General features: G+C 34.1%; 1 protein-coding gene across 1 annotated transcript in view; it reads left to right on the top strand.

Moving 5' to 3' along the window:
- Positions 1-12,921: 12,921 nt before the first annotated feature.
- The window catches only part of chp (leucine rich repeat containing G protein-coupled receptor chaoptin), a 52,195-nt gene continuing 46,116 nt past the window's right edge, over positions 12,922-19,000 (top strand). Inside the window, exons 1-2 of the mRNA XM_089639400.1 lie at positions 12,922-13,009; positions 15,447-15,807. Of these exons, the coding sequence (XP_089495526.1) occupies positions 15,805-15,807 (3 nt within the window). The 5' untranslated portion in view covers positions 12,922-13,009; positions 15,447-15,804. The remainder of the gene's footprint in view (positions 13,010-15,446; positions 15,808-19,000) is intronic.

Below are 19,000 nucleotides of genomic sequence, written 5' to 3'. Positions count from 1 at the left end.
CGCCAGAGTTCTGGGGAGGCTGTGGGCTGTAGGCAGTAGACTGGAGCCCGGAAGGGTGAGTTACAGGGGTGGTTCGCCCGGGGAGTGTTTGTACAGCAAATCATCTCTCGCCAAATAAAGTCAACTCTATAAAAGTATGAATTCATTAGTGGTTAGGCTTAGACTAATTGATATACCGAATGAGAACTTTACTACTTGTTTGTCTTAGGCTAATATTACATTGCGACACTAACGAGGTATCTGTTTAATTGGATTCGTAAATTAATAGCGTGTAGACTGACCCTTTGCATATTCAATATACATAGATGTCAAATTTAACCGAAAACAAACCAAACGGTAATTTGATACGGATCCTATTAAGAGGATTGGAGCTTTTTACACTAACTGATCATGTTTGTTTCTTCTTACCTACGTTATTCAAGTTACGTTTTATTTAATGCTACCCTGGCGTTGCTCGGAAACTAAATAACTGAATACCCGAAAACTGGGTGCATTTTTAAAGGTTGAAATAATAATAATGGATTCTAATTTGTATGTATTTGTTTTACTTAAGGCCGAGTGTAGTTGTTTATTAATTTAAAATAATGATAATATTATTAAGCAAATCGATAATGATAGTGTTTTCAACAAGTAAAATTTTTTTTATACATTTTTTAAATTAACATAGGCTTAGTAATTATCAAAATCAAATCGAAAATATGACCTTTTTCAGACCGTAATACGTGCGTTTTAAAAAATACTATTAAAGGCTGAATATGGTCAAAAAATACCTGAAGGGGTTTTTTTTAAACGTACGAAAAAAAAAACTAAAAAATAAATAAAATAGGTTCGTAGTTTAATTTTTTCATAAACACTAATTGTTCTTGTTTTTAAAATGCAGATTATAAAACTTTGGATACGTTTATTTAACAAAACTAAACGATAAATTATTGGTATTATATTTTTCCATTTTTTAAAGTTAATTTAATATTTTTTATACTATAATTTAAGAAAGAATACTAGATTTTTAAATGACTTTTAAAATAGGCCGTCTGGTGGCGCCTATTTGAAAATTTTAATACGGTAGAACATCGAACTAAAAGCTTCTTTTAAATATCCCAACAGATGGCGCTATCATGGTCGGAGTCTTGGTTATTGTTTATTTTTCAAACCGATTATATTATTAAGTTATTATTTATTAAATTATATGATAATTATTAAAATATATATTATAATTTTAATTATAATATATATATGATAGTTATTAAAATATATATTATAATTTTAATTATATTAAAATATTATTATTATTAAATAATATGATATTATACCATATTTTTAAAAATTAAATATTAATAATATGATAATATTTTGGAATCAAAGAAAAGACTGCGATTGACTTGTACGAGGAAAGATACAAGGTAAAAGTGTCGCCATGTGGTATTTTTGTGAGAAAGGAATGGCCATACTTGGGGGCAAGTCCAGATGGATTGGTTGGAGAAAATGGTATAGCGGAAGTAAAATGCCTGCCCTCAATCGGAAACAAAACTATTTTTGACGCAGCTCTGGAAGATAATATCTTCGTTGCCGTGCAGAATGGAATACTTGTGTTGAAGAAGTCACATAATTATTCATTTCAAGTTCAAGGACAATTATTCATTACAAGAAAGGACTTCTGTGACATTATGATTTATTCTGAAAGTGGAGTAAAAGTAATAAGAATATATCCTGACAATGAATTTGAGCTAAAAGTGTTACCACGCCTGACAAAGTTTTTCAACGAATCACTTTTGCCAGAGTTAGCGGATAGCCGAATTCAACGCGGTATGAAAATTAGAGAACCTGACCATGTTGTCAATGCTCTACAAGCCATATATGATAATATTTTGTAATCCTACATGTATTTAAAATGACTGACTTTTGCATTTTTATATATAAATTTTTTGATAGATCTAATACGCCTAAATTTTTTATAAGAGAGCTAGGTATAATGCCAGTAGCCGAAATTACAAATGGTAATATTTTTATAGTGAGAATGCCAAATTCTTTTGAACTCATTTCCCAAATCTGTGTATTTTATTATTTTTTCAAAAACAGATCTTTCGTTGAAACGTTGCTTGAAATGGCTTTAGCCGTGTTTGGTGACCAAATCTGCAAATAGCCAGGTAGATTCACTTATTCAATAAATAATACCCGTTCTGCGGTCTAAATTTAAATAATGATGTTAAAATTGTACTACCTACATGTAAAACCCTTCAGGGCTAAATAAGTAGATTTTTTTTCTAAATATTTATTACGATAACCATGGTTTACCGAGATAACCCAAGGTCAATCATGGGGCAGGACCACAATGATATTTTTTCCGTGGCCCAGGAGACACGCTTGTACACCCACTTCCAGTTATATTATTTTTTTCTTCTACTTTTTACGTCTAGCAGTACATTTTTGAATTGAATACCACACAAGAGTCTCAATCGCTCCCGTCTGGAGTCAGTGAGACTATGGCCTATCCCCAATTGGAGAATGTTGCGAGACTGAAGGTAGGTGAGGGGAATGAGACGAGGAAGAGGAAGGTGGGGAAGTACCAGGATATTCAGTTCTGGTCACCAAACACGGCCAAAGCCATTCCAAGCTAGCTTAATATTCTGAATGGTGGTGTTACACCAGGGTGATACTGAGAGTATCTTGCACTATGGAACGTGCCACAAATATTCTATATATTATATTTAATTAAATTGTGAAATAACACCAAATAATCAAATAAAATTTATTTGCACATTCCGGAATTTGAACCCGCGTCCTTCGGATTGCTTGTCGAGAGCCTTACCCCTCGACCACGGAGACCGTCGAAGTAATAATGAAAAAATCTGGTCATGAAAAAAAAACATTCACAGACCTTTTACCGTTATTTGTCCTAACTTGGAGTTTTTTCTACAAAATTGGCTCGTCTATATTTTCAGGTTCTATAAGTACTCTAGGTAGTACCTAATAGTATTACTAAGATGTTTTGCAAACACGCCATATTTGTATGCCAAAAAATTCTCGAGTGTTTAAAACAAATTTAAAAATTAAATAAACATACCAAGCTCTGCTTATTTAAACAAACATCTGACACCTTGATTAAGAATAGGTAGATAAAACAATTAAAAAAATAGATTTAATAAAAAAAACTCTTCCCTCGTGCCCTTCGGGGGCTTGTAAAACAAAAATCTATCATGAACTGTTTTGTCATCCGCGTAGTAATGAATTGGTGAACATGGTAAAAGATCGATGATTTGCAATAAAACAAAGTAGTAAAGGGATGTTATGCTGTAAAAATGTAATTGTATATTACAAAGAAATTAAAATCAACCAGCTATGATTAAAGGAAGGGGGGGGGGGGGTAAATTAACGGTACTCATGGTGAGGCACTTTTCACTCGATGATTTTCTAAGTAAATCGGTTTTTAATTTCATCGTCATTTCACTGTTGAAAATATTACTGCGTATCGACAGAAGACAAAGGGCGCGGCTTCAGTTGGATTTCTTACTTCCAAGGGCGTAGGGACGCGGGGGTTGTGCAGCGGGGTTGCAGGAATCGCCAGATGATTCTCTTGTAAGGGCGATGGTCTTTGGCGATTCAGTGACCGAAACACGGACAGGCTATATGGCGTATATAACGGCGGCGGTGAAGGCGAGAATGGTGGCGGCTTATCTATTGTCTATCTCAAGTAGGGAAAGCAATAAATCTCCAACATTATATGGCTGCTTAAAATGAGAAGTGTTGAAGTCCCACCCGCTCCGCTATAGGTGTCACCAAAGATAAAATGTAAAATGTTGTATGAAAAAGTGACAGTATTAATTTATAAACACATTGAAACGAAAGGAAAGAAGCAACCGCAAGCAGCGTTATGCGTTGTTTGCGGTTGCTTCATTCCTTTCTCAAAGACAAATAAATAGCACTATCTTTTTTATGTCAATACAAACATGTGATGCTAGGAAGAGGAATGTAGGTATATTTTTTACAATGCGTAATAATACAAAAAAATAGTGCCATCTGGTAACTGAAATTCATAACTTTTATAACGATGATAACGAAGATTTACATTACCGCCATCTTACTGTTTTCAGGCAAACGTTTTTAAAATAAATTCTAGTTAGAAAAAATATTGTTTTGGAAATGAACAACAGAGTTCTTGTGTGTCGAAAATAGTTGATTTTGACTGGTCTACACTCGGCCTTAACCGTGCCACGTCTTCATCGGGCGTCTTCGATCTTCCATCGTCAACCATTCGATTCCATTTCATACATTCTCGCTAACCACAAATAGTTTTTTGATTCATGCCTACCTCGGGCATCCCCGACTTTCCTACCATTCACTTTATTATTTTATTTTATTTTTTTATTTTATTTAATATATATATAAAGTGGGTACAGGATATAATGTGAGTACATAAAGTATATATTTACATTACAAAATATATTTATGTTCGCAATCTCACCAATGAAGAAACTGGTTATTGTGCTTGGTGAGAGAGTTACACTAATTATAAGAAAAATAAAATATCATTATGCTATAAGTAAGTATATAAATGATAGGACCAATATATAAAGAGACAAAATCTAAATACAGTGGATGAGTATAGACTGATAATAAATATCAATGAAGGGAAAAACAGGCAATTATTTAATTGATTATTTCTGAAAGAGTAACTTTAGTTTTAGTTTAAGTATGTTAATATCCTTTAATTTCTTTATTTCAATCGGAAGGTTGTTGAAATACTTTATTCCTAAATATTTATAGTTATTTTGCATTTGTTTGGTTTTACATTTTGGAATTTTCATATTGTATTGATATCTTTTAGATAACTGGGTTTCAAATTTTTTGATTATATTATCTTTATAAATTTGGATAATTGCATTTTTCTTGAATATATCTTCTACTCGGGGCACCCCGAAATCTGTAAATAGCGTTTCTGTTGGATACGTGGAGGGTTTCTTGAGGATTACTTTGAGGATTAGCTTCTGGACCACTTTGATCGGTGTCAGAATCTTATTGTATGACCCCCCCAATCCAATAATTCCGTATTGAATTAACGACTGGATTAGTGCGTAATATACTCTTTTTAGGTTATTTCTTTTTAAAATATTTCTTAATCTTATGAATATGTATACACACTTTCTGATACGCTTGACCAATTCACATATATGTCTTTTCCACTTCATATGTTGTTCTATTATCACTCCGAGATATTTAATTTCTGATACTGAGTTCAATATTGAACAGCCTTGGATACAGATGTTTTTATTACATTTGTTATTGTGAATAATTATTTGAGTGTTAGGGAGTGTTTGTAGTTTGTTAATTGAGAAATGTATATAGTATGTCTTGTTAGTGTTTAATGAGAGAAGATTTGTATCAAACCATTGTTTCAATGTGTTCATGCAATTATTTGCTTGTTCGTTAACTATATTCCAGTCGATCCCATTCACTATGATAGCTGTGTCGTCGGCATAGGATATTATGTTTGCGTTAAGTGGTAGTTTGAAAATATCGTTGACATAAATTATAAATAGTAGGGGGCCTAGGACTGTGCCTTGCGGTATCCCGAAATTACTTGTTAGTGGTAGACTAAGTGAGTTGTTTATCTTGACTACTTGGCATCGTTCAAATAAATAGCTTTTTATCCATTTTAAAGCTTTATCGTTTATCCCAACACAATTCAATTTTTCAATAAGTTTATCATGAGAAATACTATCGAAAGCTTTTTTAAGATCTATGAAGATTCCGAGACATTTCAAAGATTTGTCTAATGTGTCCTGGATTATGTTCGATAATTTGGCAATTGCATCTTGGGTACTTCTATTTTTCATAAATCCATATTGGTTGCCGTGAATTACGTCATTTTTGTCAATAAATTCAGTCAACCTTTTTTTGATAATTTTCTCGAAGATTTTCGCAATGTTTGAGATCAGCGATATTGGACGATAATTTGACACTTCTTCAGGGTTGCCAGATTTATGAATTGGAGTGATGATGGTTTGTTTATATACAGTTGGGAATATTCCGCTTTGGAGACTTATGTTGATTAAATGTGTTAAGGGTTTTGATATATGTTTTTTGATAATTTTTAGTGTTTCGACAGTAATTCCATCGAAACCTGGTGCTGATCTTCCCTTCATGCTTGAAATGATTTGCTCGATTTCCTGTGCTGAAGTAGGGTGAAACATGTCAATTTTGTTTGATATTTTAATGTTAAGGTTCTGTACGTCATTGGACGGTACTTTTTGAATTTGATTTGCAAGGTTTTTGCCTACATTTGCAAAGAAGTTGTTGAATATGTTAGCGGTATCCAAAGGATTTTCTTTGCATCGTATTTTGATATTGTTATTTGTGATGCTATGTATTTCATTTTTTTTATGTTTTTTCTTGTCTATAATTTCATTTACAACATGCCAGACTTTTTTTGCATCGCTCTCCGTTGCTTCCAATTTTTGCCGAAAATAGTTTTCTTTTGTGTTTTTTATTAAATAAGTGAGTTTGTTTTTGTATGCTTTTAGGTGATTCTTTAGTGTTTCATTTGTAGGTTGTCGGATAAATTTTTTGTATAGTGCTTCTTTGTGTCTGATTGATACAATTAATCCAAAAGTTATCCATGGCTTAACCGGTTTAAATTTTGAAGATTGTTTTCTGGAATCAATGAATTGTGCAGTACTTACGTGCATTGATAGTTTTTTTTCAAATAGTTCGAAGCATTTATTCGTGTCATTACAATTGAAGATGTCGTGCCATTTTTCTTTATCTAGATTATGTATTAGGGCATTTATGTTGAGCGTTTTGCGTCGGCCGTTGTCCTTCTCCGGAGTTAGAGTTTGTATTGGTAAACATTTTTTATCGTGATTGTACGTAAAAATGCACCCGAAATGATCTGTGATTGTCGTTTGTATGACTGCAGATACTATGTTTTTTATATCTTGAATATTTGTGAACACATGATCTATGCACGAAGGTCGTTGACCTGGGATAATTCTCGTAAATGAATTAATACACGAAATATAATTTAATTCTGCCATCATATTCAGATAATTATCTTTGTCGTAGGATGAGTAATCATTTGCGATATTGAGGTTAATGTCTCCGACAATGATAGTTTTCTTATTTCTGTTCGCAAGAAGAATGTGTTTTAGTTCATCTACATAGGTTGGTAATATTGAGGCATGGGTTCTATATATGGCGAATATGCTATAGGTGTACTTTTGGAAACTGATTTCCATATTTAAAATGTTTACATTGTGCATGTGGATTTCTCTGTAAAAAGTCACAATATATTTATTTGAAATAAATATTGCGATTCCGCTGTTTTTATTAATTTGGGTATTTGTTGCATAGTATGTATAACCCGGAATATTATAATTTATATCACTTGATGAATGCGTCTCTGTTAATATTATGCAGTCTAGTCTGTTAAGTGATTTTATTGTTACCAGGAGTTTGTCTAAATGCAATTCTATGCTCCTGACATTCATATGAAATATGGTTAGGCTAACTTCGGAATTTATCGCTAATATGTTGTTTGTTTCGTTCACTGATGTATATATTCTTTCGTCTATTGATATGGTTTTATCTATAGCATTTACCACAAAGTCATCCATATCGAAGAAATAATAATATTGAAATTCATTAGAAGCCGTGAATCACCTTTGTTCGTTTCACTGTTGGAGTTAGATTTTATGGAGAACGGACTTCTTGAGAGCCTTTGTGTTTTTTTATCGCTAATAAGTAGGTGTACAATTTTATTCATATTCTATTCTCTCTTTGGCGATTTGAAGCATTTTTTGTCTGTATGTGCAGTTGATGCTATCAGCACTGTGGTCGTCCGATATGTTTGCTTTGAATTTTCTATTATTGCAGGAACAGTTGTAACAGATTGGTTTATTGTTTCTTTCTGTGCATTTTGCTAGGGTGTGATCTTTTGCACAATGGGGGCAGGTAGGAGGTTGCGTTCTGTTCAGGCATCTTAATGCTGTACTTCATGTAGTATTATGAAATTCACATTGTTACTGTTAAAAAACTGCATAACATTGACTTTAATCCGACTCCGTATCTCATTCCATTGCAGAGGTAATGCGAGCTACAATCTTTTCAGAGCGTCTCCGACTTCCGAAACACTCCTGGCACTTTTTCAGGAAATCGGATTCATGGTATAGGAACACGTGCGGGACTAACAAAGAAACTTTATTTTTATATACAGGTTGTTAAGGGACGTACTTGACTTACTTTAACCGTGATTCCCGACATTATTTGGAGTAAAAAATATAAAAGAAATTTTGGACTCCAATGACATTCTAAAAAATCAGTAGGAATTGGACAGCTACAGTCGATTTGACGGGTTAGTCGGCTAATCGGTTGAGTGACCAGTATTTACGTGTGGATGAATTTTTTAATATTTATTGTTTAAAAAAAAAATCGTGCACCAATAACCAAAATTAGTATGTAAATCTCTTAGATTAATAATTATGTTTATAAGCTTATTATTTTTATTATTTGACCTTGCAATGTAATTAGCCGTTCAGCTGGAAGCTACCGTAATCGATTTGCGGATTAATTATTATGGAAATTCACATTTCAATCCAATTAAAAATAATGACGGTGCAAACCTTGGAAAGTTCTCGCCGATCGCGATCAACGCAAATTTCAGTGCTACGTCGATTGCGGAAAACGGGGACAATTATTATTTATATAATAAAATAATTTTCTCTTAAAAATATGAATTTATGCTGTAGGTAGGTACTTTATCACTTATCTAGATTCTTCACACAATCCGTTCCAAATGCAGTACTTATATACAGCATAGACACCCGAAATTAGTACGTTTAACTAGCACGAACCCGTGAAAAATCACGGGATATAATTTTATTTAATCGTGTCTACCTTAAAAAAAGAAAGATTGGAAAAATTCACTGTCTAAAAATTACAAAAAATTACCACGGCCGAGATTTGAACCCCAATAAACTTTTTGCAAGGCAACATGCTGACCACCAACCATTGTAAGAACGGCACCATAAATTTATGTACCTACTGAAAATAGGAATTAATTATTTTAGAATGTTACGTAGATCTCATCACATCAAAAATGAAATTATATTTGAAATATGCGAAGAAAAGCCGCCTTTATTACCCGTGTTTTTTTTAAAAATAGATAGCAATTTATATACATAGGTACTATCAAACTTTTGTCTTAGTCAAAAATGTATTATTTTTACCTAAATTACTGTAGAATTTATTTTATTTTAGTAAATCAATGTAATTCTCGAGTGTGTTTGGCAAACGTGACTTGTAGGTGTGTTCATACAGCAGGCCATAGCACGTGCATTCTAGAGGTTTCTATCATCGAAAATATTTCACTGATTTTATCCTTATCACGTAGTTACGTTTTCAACATGACGCAATTTTGAACTGGCGTAGAACTGGCGGAGGAAGGATCAAAGTAGACTGGTCGTGTGAGAAATGTCAAGATTCGCAAATAATGCAAGGTTGACTAAGCGTAGTGAGTAAGATTAAGAAAAGGACGCTCGGGTTCATATCGATGGTTTCATTTTTAAAGTAGACATTTTGTATGTTCACTTTTAGACAAATTTTAGGTTAAATAAGTTGATATGTTCGTCTTTTTATGTATTTTTTTATTAAACAGACCCTGTACATCCACCTAAATTCATAATTATGGCAATTTTAAGACAGAAACTTAATATACACGACACAGTGAGTCAAACATTAAAATGGGTTTTTCTTACATACAAAAGTGTGCTTCATTAATTTTCACATTTGTTAATAGTAGAAAAAAGTAGTATAAAAAGAGTCAGAACAACAGAAGGTTAACTATGTATGAGACGATGTATGAATGTGAAGCAAGAACTGTGTACCAAGACCGAGTTGTTTGGCGGTCAATCCTCGCCGAGTAGCCCTGTGGTTAAACGGCGTGATGGTATGTAAGTTAGTTAACACAGCATTTAAAATCCATCAACTGTCAAGAAAGGATTAGTGTTATTTTGTCGAAGATATACATAGACAGCTGCGGGGTTGTTTAAATTTTAGATAAATGTGTCATTTTGGAAAGCACTTTACTAGTATGTAACTACGAATGATTCTGATGTCTTTCTAAGACAATGTCAATATAATAATATGTTGTGGGTATCTTGTTCCGGTGTATGGCCAACCTGACAAAGGATCCGCCGCGCCGGTGGGAAGGGGATTTATTTCTGACATCGATATATTTGCGTCAGTGAAGAGAGATTCACATGGGAAATCCTATTGCAGTGTAACAGAGGCAACAGTTGCCTGCATAGCTTGCATAATATAACTGTAATTTTATTATTGCAATATTTACTCTTCTCATATGAAATCTAGTGACGTAATTCTAAATAATCTGTTTTATTCCAAATAAGCACTAAAAACATGCCGCGAAGTGAATTTAAAAAATATATGCTATAGTATTTCTCAAGGGGGTACTACAAAATGTACAAAACACTCCCATCTTGTGTGTCAGTGATTATATCAGTCAAACTGTTGAGTCGCCACGACTTGCTTATCATCTGGGAGTTACTACCCGACTTCGTTTTAATTTCAAAAGTTTATCAAAATTATGGATAGGTGAATTTAAAATCTTTTATCTGCATAGTTAAGAGCTTCATAGCTGACGATTACAATAATATTACAAGCGGAATACAGTAACGTTGATTTTGAAATTTCACCCGTAACATGAAACACCAGAGATTTTTAGGTGTTACCCATAAACAGCGTTTGTTCCGCTGTTAACAGATTATTAATTCAAATATTTTTCTAAACACATATTATAAATATGATAGCCAAAGCCAGATTTTTTCTTAATTTTATTTAAAAACAAAAGTGAAGTGTAGTTTTATAAATCCTGAAATGTTAATAAGTCATAAGCCCTGTTCCCATTTATTCCCGGACAAATCGGCCGTGAACGTAACGAAGGGCACACATCATTACCTTGAACTTTTCAATGTCAAGCGTTTCGTGTTTTACCGAGAGCCTTTGAAACATTTATACGCCTAACCATAATGGCGTCTAAAACCACACCGTACAGCCCCAACTATGTACTTACTACAAACTGTGTTATATTATTTATTTCTCGGAATACATAATAACACCGTCATTATGCATGTTATGTTGTAATTTAATTCAGTCGATAGAGACTTCTCCTCAGTTGTGGAGAGATTCCTAGTCTCCCCCATGGGTAGTGCAAATCCCTGTATTACCGACATCTTTCTTCCCGCCTCGCATAACCCAGTTTCCCGCCCTGTGGGACCCCCCCATCTCCACCCCACCAGTCACTAGGCTGGGCCGCTAGCCATTTTGCCTTGACACGGAACCTGAAGACCTCATAATTATGGTTCAATATGTCAAAACGATTCGTAGTTAAAAATTATTCAATAGATGTGTTTTTTCTTACATTGTTTTCCTTAATTCTGACCATTTATTATTACAGTCATCTAGGTAGGTATATATCTCAGCGAAAGCAGTCTGCTGAGCCAATCTTACTTTTACATTCCGCTTTTATATGATTCAAATCTATTTCGCAGTTTTTGTTTTATATTAATTTCTCCTCACAGAAGGCCCCGATATTTCCCTCAGGGTCTCTGTTATCTGTGGGGATAGTTTTTTATCTTTAAGAGACTCGTATTGGATGGAGGATACACAAAGCCAGCAAATCTTTGAACACGTGAAATAATCGAATAATGATCGTAAAAACTAAATTACTATAGTTTTCTCTAAACAGTTTTTCTCCACGACTTAAATTGCGTTGAAAAAATTATATACCTTTTCATTTTACATTAATGCCAGCGCGGATCGGTGATAAATCTACAAAAATGTACTCACAACTCACAACCGAAAGTATATTGTTTAATTAATTAAAAAGGTCAAAGTTAATCGAATGTTCACCAGAACTTCGTCCATTTTAATTGAAATCTGATTACATTTTATTATATTATATTCGCACGGCTTCTCTTCGTTATTATAGAAGGGCAAATTATTATTCCCGTCCCACACTTTTCTTGAATTAACGTCACCATTTTTTTAAATTATAATTGCTATTTAAACAGTGTACATACAACGTATGATAGTATAGTAATATGTGGCTACTTTAATAATTGAAAAATTATTAGTACTTGCATACATTAATTTAATGATAATGTTTTGATTGGTTTTATTTCGTGACAGAATTTTCACGAAATAATTATAATATGTCAAAAGTCCATTCGCATTTATAATCGATAGGCAAAATAAAAATTTAAAATTTATTTTTATTTTTTATAAAAGAATACTAAGTCTTGTAACTTTCGTTTTGGTATTACAAATTCACGTCCCACTGGTGCAACGTGGAGAATGGAGACCTTCGTCAGCAGGAGTTCAATGTGCACGGAGAAAAATGAGCATTGTTGATTTATTAAAATCCTGTTAAAAACATGACAGCATGCCGTTTCCTGATAAACTCTTAGTATTTTCAAAATTTTTAGTAACACGTGTACATGTAGCTGCGTTTTTCTTGTTATTATATAATGACGAAATGCTGTTCTGACATCGTCATAACACATTCGTGTTTTTCTGATATTTTTCTAGGAAATCAGCCAATTCATTCGTTATTGCAATCATGGTTTTAACATGAATACGAATAATTTGAACAGATTTTTAATAAATTAGCATTTTTTAATTTCACTAAGTTTTCTCCGTGTGATATTATCTTTATTATTTGTTACCGAAAAACAATTTTGATTACAAATATTCAAACAAAGTCGTCTAGGTACTAACTAGTAAGATTCACACTACAAACGCGTCTCGCGTGAGATTAGATACAAATTGGTGCACGGCCCAGCCTAGAGTATCCCATGACCCATCCCTCCCCTAGTGGGATTGCTGCTCGCAGTGCCTCACTCGGAGTCTGTTCCGCGTGCCGAGAGCCCGCGCCCGCCCGATAACTATTTACGTCACAATTCACTGTTTTCACCGCGTAACCAACCGTCAACACCACGTAAATAACTACACAAAATCTACTAACAGTCCAACCAACTATTTAATCCATCACTGATACCGAAATACGCTGAGCCTTATGTCTAGTTGCTCTCCGATTAGAAATCCGACCTGAAAATCCGGTGTTTGTTGTGCTACGGCGAATAGGACGAAATGTCAAGGACGCGCGAAAATCTATAGCGAAAATTTCGCTCGGAGCTTGTGTCATTTGTCAATGATTTAAACTTAATACAACATTCAAATAAACATTTCATTACCAGTACGATATCCAATTGCGTGTTTTCTCTGCGATGTATTTTTGTATATTTTTTTGCTGTGAAAAGCTGTTGTAATAATTTTATCGGAAAACAGTCCTATTCTCGATTGTGATTCTATTTCAATCGCCTTTGCTCAATCAATCATACGGCCTTATTTTTTCATGAATATATTACCACATTTTCCTTTGCAATTTACTTATATAATGTGGCGTCTTGCGAGTGATTTTAAAATACGTACACGTAAACCAAATATATTTTTATGCAGCTACAATTACATTTTGGTCGCTAGATTTAAAAATAAACCATATTGATAACTTTATTGATCTGCACGTAGATAAAACGATATGTGTACGGAAACAGCGAAAAATATTTGGGGTTATTTTTTTTCTCAGAATTGATATCTACAGGATGGTTCTGATTTTGCTTGCACTTGTCGGTAATACGACTTATTCCTTCATTATCGTCAGTCTTTACATACATTTTTGTGGGATACCGCACAAGAGTTCAGATCACCCGGAGCAAGTGTAAATCCCAGTTGGGAAATGTTTTTAAGCTGAACGAAGCGGGGAATTATTGGAAAGTACCAACAAGGCTTTTCAGATCTGGTTTCCAAATATAGCTAAAGCCATTTCAAGTCAAGTTTGTATTCTGAGCGGTGGTTTTCACCAGGACGGTTCTAGAAGTACCAAACAAGAGTCCCAACTGCTCCCAACCCCACTGGAATGTGGAAGGGGAATGTGGGGAAGCACCTGGCTATTCAGATCGGTAACCTGATCTGAATGAAACACGGTTAAAGACATTTCAAGCAACTTTTCGATTATGAACGGTGGTATTTTACCGGGGCGATATTGAAAGTACCTACCACTCTGGAACGTGCCGCAAACATACCTTGTATAATAAATTAATAATTTGTAAAATAACACAAATTAATCAAACAAAATTTACTTGAAAATCGACCAATCAACCACCCAACCACCGAGGCCGTATCTTTCTGTTATTAATATTATTCTTGAGGCCATAATAAAATGAAGGTTTAAAATATAAATGTGCACTCGAGTAGGTACCTAACCTGTAACTACTCGATATAGATTTTCCCTACAAGTAGACTAACTAGACCGCTGTCGATGTCTACGTACTCCGCGTCTAATCCTATTAGGGGAAGCCCCAGACTGGTTGCTACCCACGGCGACTAGAGCCGTATTGCCAGGCTTCCATATGGCGGTGAGCGGTTATTACCTCCCCTAGCCTCACGCTGCTAAGTCGTCTTCTGAACCTTCACGTATTTATTTACTAAGTATTTTCTAAAAATATTAAAAACGGTCCTCCTGTAACTTTATTACTTTTATTTGTTGCAGGTTTCTGCAACTAAAAATAATTATTTTTATTTTTGGTATGTGTAATGTATTTTCGGTATCATTCTAAAGTTTTCTTGTCAGTTTTAATGGATGGTTTTGTTAATGCTTTTTGACACGCCAGTGATTTTACATCGACGATAAATTACAATAAAAAACTTATAAATTATTCTCTGCATGCCTTCGTACAAATTCATGCCGAAATCATGGCATTTCGCTACTGAAGTAATGAGTTTCCCATCCTCTTTCTCATTTTCTTTTTCTCTGCGCTAAACTACTTTTCGCAAGCAGACTGCTATTTCGTCTCCTGGAGACATTACCGACAGATTACTCCTATGTAACGAAACACTACACCATTTCCCACAACAGTAGACGTAGTAGTATCACCACAAACGCTGTTTTGGCGCACACTGTTGCATTGTACTTATTCCAGTATTTGCTTGATCTTGCCACGTCTTCCTGGGGTGTCCCCTTCTTCTATCCCATCAACTTGCGCGACGTTTATTTTCCTAACACTCCCCTCTCCACCTATTCTCTTTACATGTCCAAATCTTCTTCATCACTTTAAATCGGGTATTGCACCATCTTAGTCTCAAATGACTCTGCTACGAGTAGCAATTGTACAAATACTGTACCATATTCATATTGATAACTTGCTCTCCCTTAAAGATAATTAATTAACAAGTTAATAAATTTTTATTGAAAACGTTTATATTTGTCTTTGTCCAATTAAAATATCATTATGTCTGCTCTGTCTATTCTCATAACGCCCCCGTCTATCCGTCCATTAACACCTAATTAATTAAGTTTAACAATATATATTTTACAGTTTATTAATAATCTAATTATCAGTGATTGATGGCATGACTCTTGCCGGGGTATAATGTAGTCATTCTAAAAGTGAACTAATAAAGTGGACCAGTCATCCATCCTTGCGGGACGCCTGTCTATACACCTTTGACCCCAGCTGTCTCAGGCTTATGTGGCAGTTATTAGCTATGAAGCTATGAGGTACGGGACGACTGTCACCCACTTCGTCCATAATTGGATGCTTTTTGACATCCATGAACGTGCTGGTCTGTAATTAAGTCTGTGAATAAATTTTATAATGCGTTAAACGTAATCTATTAAGAGTGCTTGTGCAGTAATTATTCGTATCAAAAGAAGTCAACTCCACCAATGCAAAAATGGTAAGTTATTTTTTGTTTCTTGTGTAGTTCATTTTCCCCTTACTAATTACGTATTTTAAATTTTACACCACTGATATTCGATCATTTACCATACATTAATAGTTGCTCAATCAGTTGCTTAAAATTTAAAACATATTTATTAGTAAGCACCGTTTCTATTTTAATCATTATCAATATGTGTGATTTTTTTCTGTGTTATTTTTGTTCCTGCATGCAGTTTCTCCGTTTCAATCCAATTTCTGATTACGAGGAACTATTTTAATTTTATTATTATATTTATATATATTTTCGTAGAAAGCAATCACTTTGTGGTTTAACATTTTAATGAAATAAAAACAATATTTTTTGTTTAAAACCACGAATTTTTATTAATTTTAAGACCTAAAAAAAAAGTCTTAAAATTAATAAAAATTCGTGGTTTTAAACAAAAAATATTGTTTTTATTTCATATTTATATATTATAAAGAAGTCACCTGTGACAGATAAAAACTTTTTTTTGGAATACAGAGCCGTTTGTTGGACTTAAAAGAAACACGCGCTATTTTTTCTCTGGCTCCACAGATATTGAGCCACAGCAACGCGTGGCGGGGTACAGCTAGAAATAAATAATTCTGTTGAACCATCAAAAACATTTTTTTTTCAATTACTGAAACGCGAATATTATTATCACTGAAAAGATTCGCCTGTGACGCTACAGCCAAGCTAGCAATGACGACTTAAAACATTTGACTAAGTGTAGCCTGGTGTAAGCGCAAGACCACCATTCAGAATTTAAACTTCGCTTGAAATGGCTTTAGCCGTGGTTTCGTGACCAGATCTGAATAGCCAGGTACTTCCCCACCTTCACCTTCTTCCTCTCCCCATTACATTCAGCCTCATAATATCCCATTTGACGGCCGGCATAGTCCAGTGGTAACGCATTGGACTGCCATTCCGAAGGTCGCGGGTTCGAACCCGGCGTGCGCAAATAAAATTTATTTGATTAATTTGTGTTATTTCACAATTAATTAATTAAAATAATTTATAGTATATTTGCGGCACGTTCCAGTGTGGAAGATACTACCAGTATCGCCCTGGTGTAAGACCACCATTCAGAATTGAAACGTTGCTCCAAATGGCTTTAGCCGTGTTTAGTGACTAGATCTGAATAGCCTGGTACTTCCCCACCTTCCTCATTCTCTTCCCCACTTACCTTCAGCCTCACAACGTCCCCCAATTGGGGATGCCATAGTCTCACTGGCTCCAGACGGGAGCAGTTGGGACTCTTGTGAGGTATTCACTATAAAAAAAAAATAATAATAAAAAAAATAAAAAATAAAAAAAATAAAAAAAATTTAAAAATAATTTTAAATTTTTTTTTTAAAAATTTAGGGTTGCCATAGTTTCACTGGCTCCAAGCGATTGGGAGCAGTTGCGACTCTTGTGTGGTATTCAAACGAACACTATTTTGTGTAGCTTGTTTTTCTAGCAAGTGAATTATGTTTGCAATAATATGTAAGTCGCAATGCAGGTTATATAGAATGCTGGCTTCCCGAACCTATTCACAATAATCGAACTGCATACTAAATTTACTTGTGTAAATATGGCAAGTTGTAATGCTCCAGTAATAATCTCCAGACGGCATTGCAGTAGTTCTGAGATGCATTGACTATATTTATTATTTACGAAGCTAGCACGTTACACGGTCAGGTAATACCTCCGGGCAATATTATTTTGGTCATTGCAAGAAGAGACTTCTAAATAATACTAAATGAGGCCTAAACCTAAAGTGAAGAACTTGTGACCTGATTTGAGAATGTAGGGTAAACTGAACTAACTTCGTGATAAATTCACGTATTTAGATGATATTTATGTAATGGAATCATTCATATTATACAGGTGTTGTCACGTAATACAAAAAAATAGCGCTTATTCCTGGACATTTCTTAAGTCCGTTGCTCATTTTTTTAACGTTGGCAATAATTTAATTTTTTACTATATCCTCCTACTAAGTGGACTTCTACTAATCATTATGACGGTAAAAATAAAAATAGATGTATTGAATAATAAATTAATATCTTTAATTTTTCTGTACAAGAACACGAAATAAATTAGCTGATTTCCACATATTCGGGAGAATAGTTGACAATAGCTAACTGTGATTTTTGGTGTTTCGTTCTTAACAGTACCATAAAATATAAACTCCAATATTTCTTCTTACATGTGAAAGCACAAAATATCGTACATATTGATAGCTTATCAGTGACCCTGGAGACCTCGCCAAAAGCAGCGGCTTTTGTCTGCCGACTGTCGGAATCATTTTGACCGGGAATATGGCAAACTGACCATAGATGACAGATTTCGTCAATATCGTATTGATATATGAATCGGGATTAAATCGTCGGTAGTTACGCCCATCGATCCAACATTGTAAAGTTATCGATTTCACTGAGCATATTATAGTAGTTCATATTTAGTAAATCATCTCATTGTGCTGTGGGGAATATGTAGTGGTTGAAATGGGAAACAGATTTTTATCGACTTTCATCCAATGGACAATCAATGAAACAAAATAACGGATGTTATTTTTTAATTTATTTAATTATAAGACAGATAATACAATTTTGTAACAAATAAGTGGTCCTGCAAAACTGCCACAGGCTGCTCGTGTGATAAATTAAAATGATAAAAGTATGTAAGTATCACGATCTTTTTTTGGAGATTAACTATATGAAGGTGGCAGATTTGCAAATGGAATTTTACTGTCTCTAATTTTAGTTTTCATTTTGTACCTTAATTTTGTCCTCAATTTAGAACTTTCGAAATTATCATTTGGTGATAATTTAGCGTTTCCCATTCAGAATCTTCAAAATATTACGTATCGCGGAATTATTGAGCAAATTTATTAGAGTGAACGATTTAATAATCTATACTTGCGTATTTCGATGAATTAGTAAAATCATCGTTCAATTTAGTAATATATTTATTTTAAGTGAATACCGCACAGGAGTCCCAACTGCTTCAAACCGTCTGGAGTCAGTGAGACTATGGCTTCCCCAAATGGGTTGTGTGTGAAGCTGAAGGTAGTGGGGAGGGAAAAGATAGGGGAAGAGGAAGTAGGGGAGTACCTGGCTATTTAGTCTGGTCACCAAATATGACTACAGCCATTTCAAGACGTTTCTTGAAATGGCTGTAGTCATATTTAAAACTTTTT

This window comes from Hesperophylax consimilis, chromosome 14, assembly GCF_061612785.1.
Source record: "Hesperophylax consimilis isolate HC1 chromosome 14, BYU_Hcon_1.0, whole genome shotgun sequence".
NCBI lineage: Eukaryota > Metazoa > Arthropoda > Insecta > Trichoptera > Limnephilidae > Hesperophylax > Hesperophylax consimilis.
Note: the sequence above shows the minus strand (reverse complement) of the source record. Positions and strands in the feature narration are given on the sequence as shown.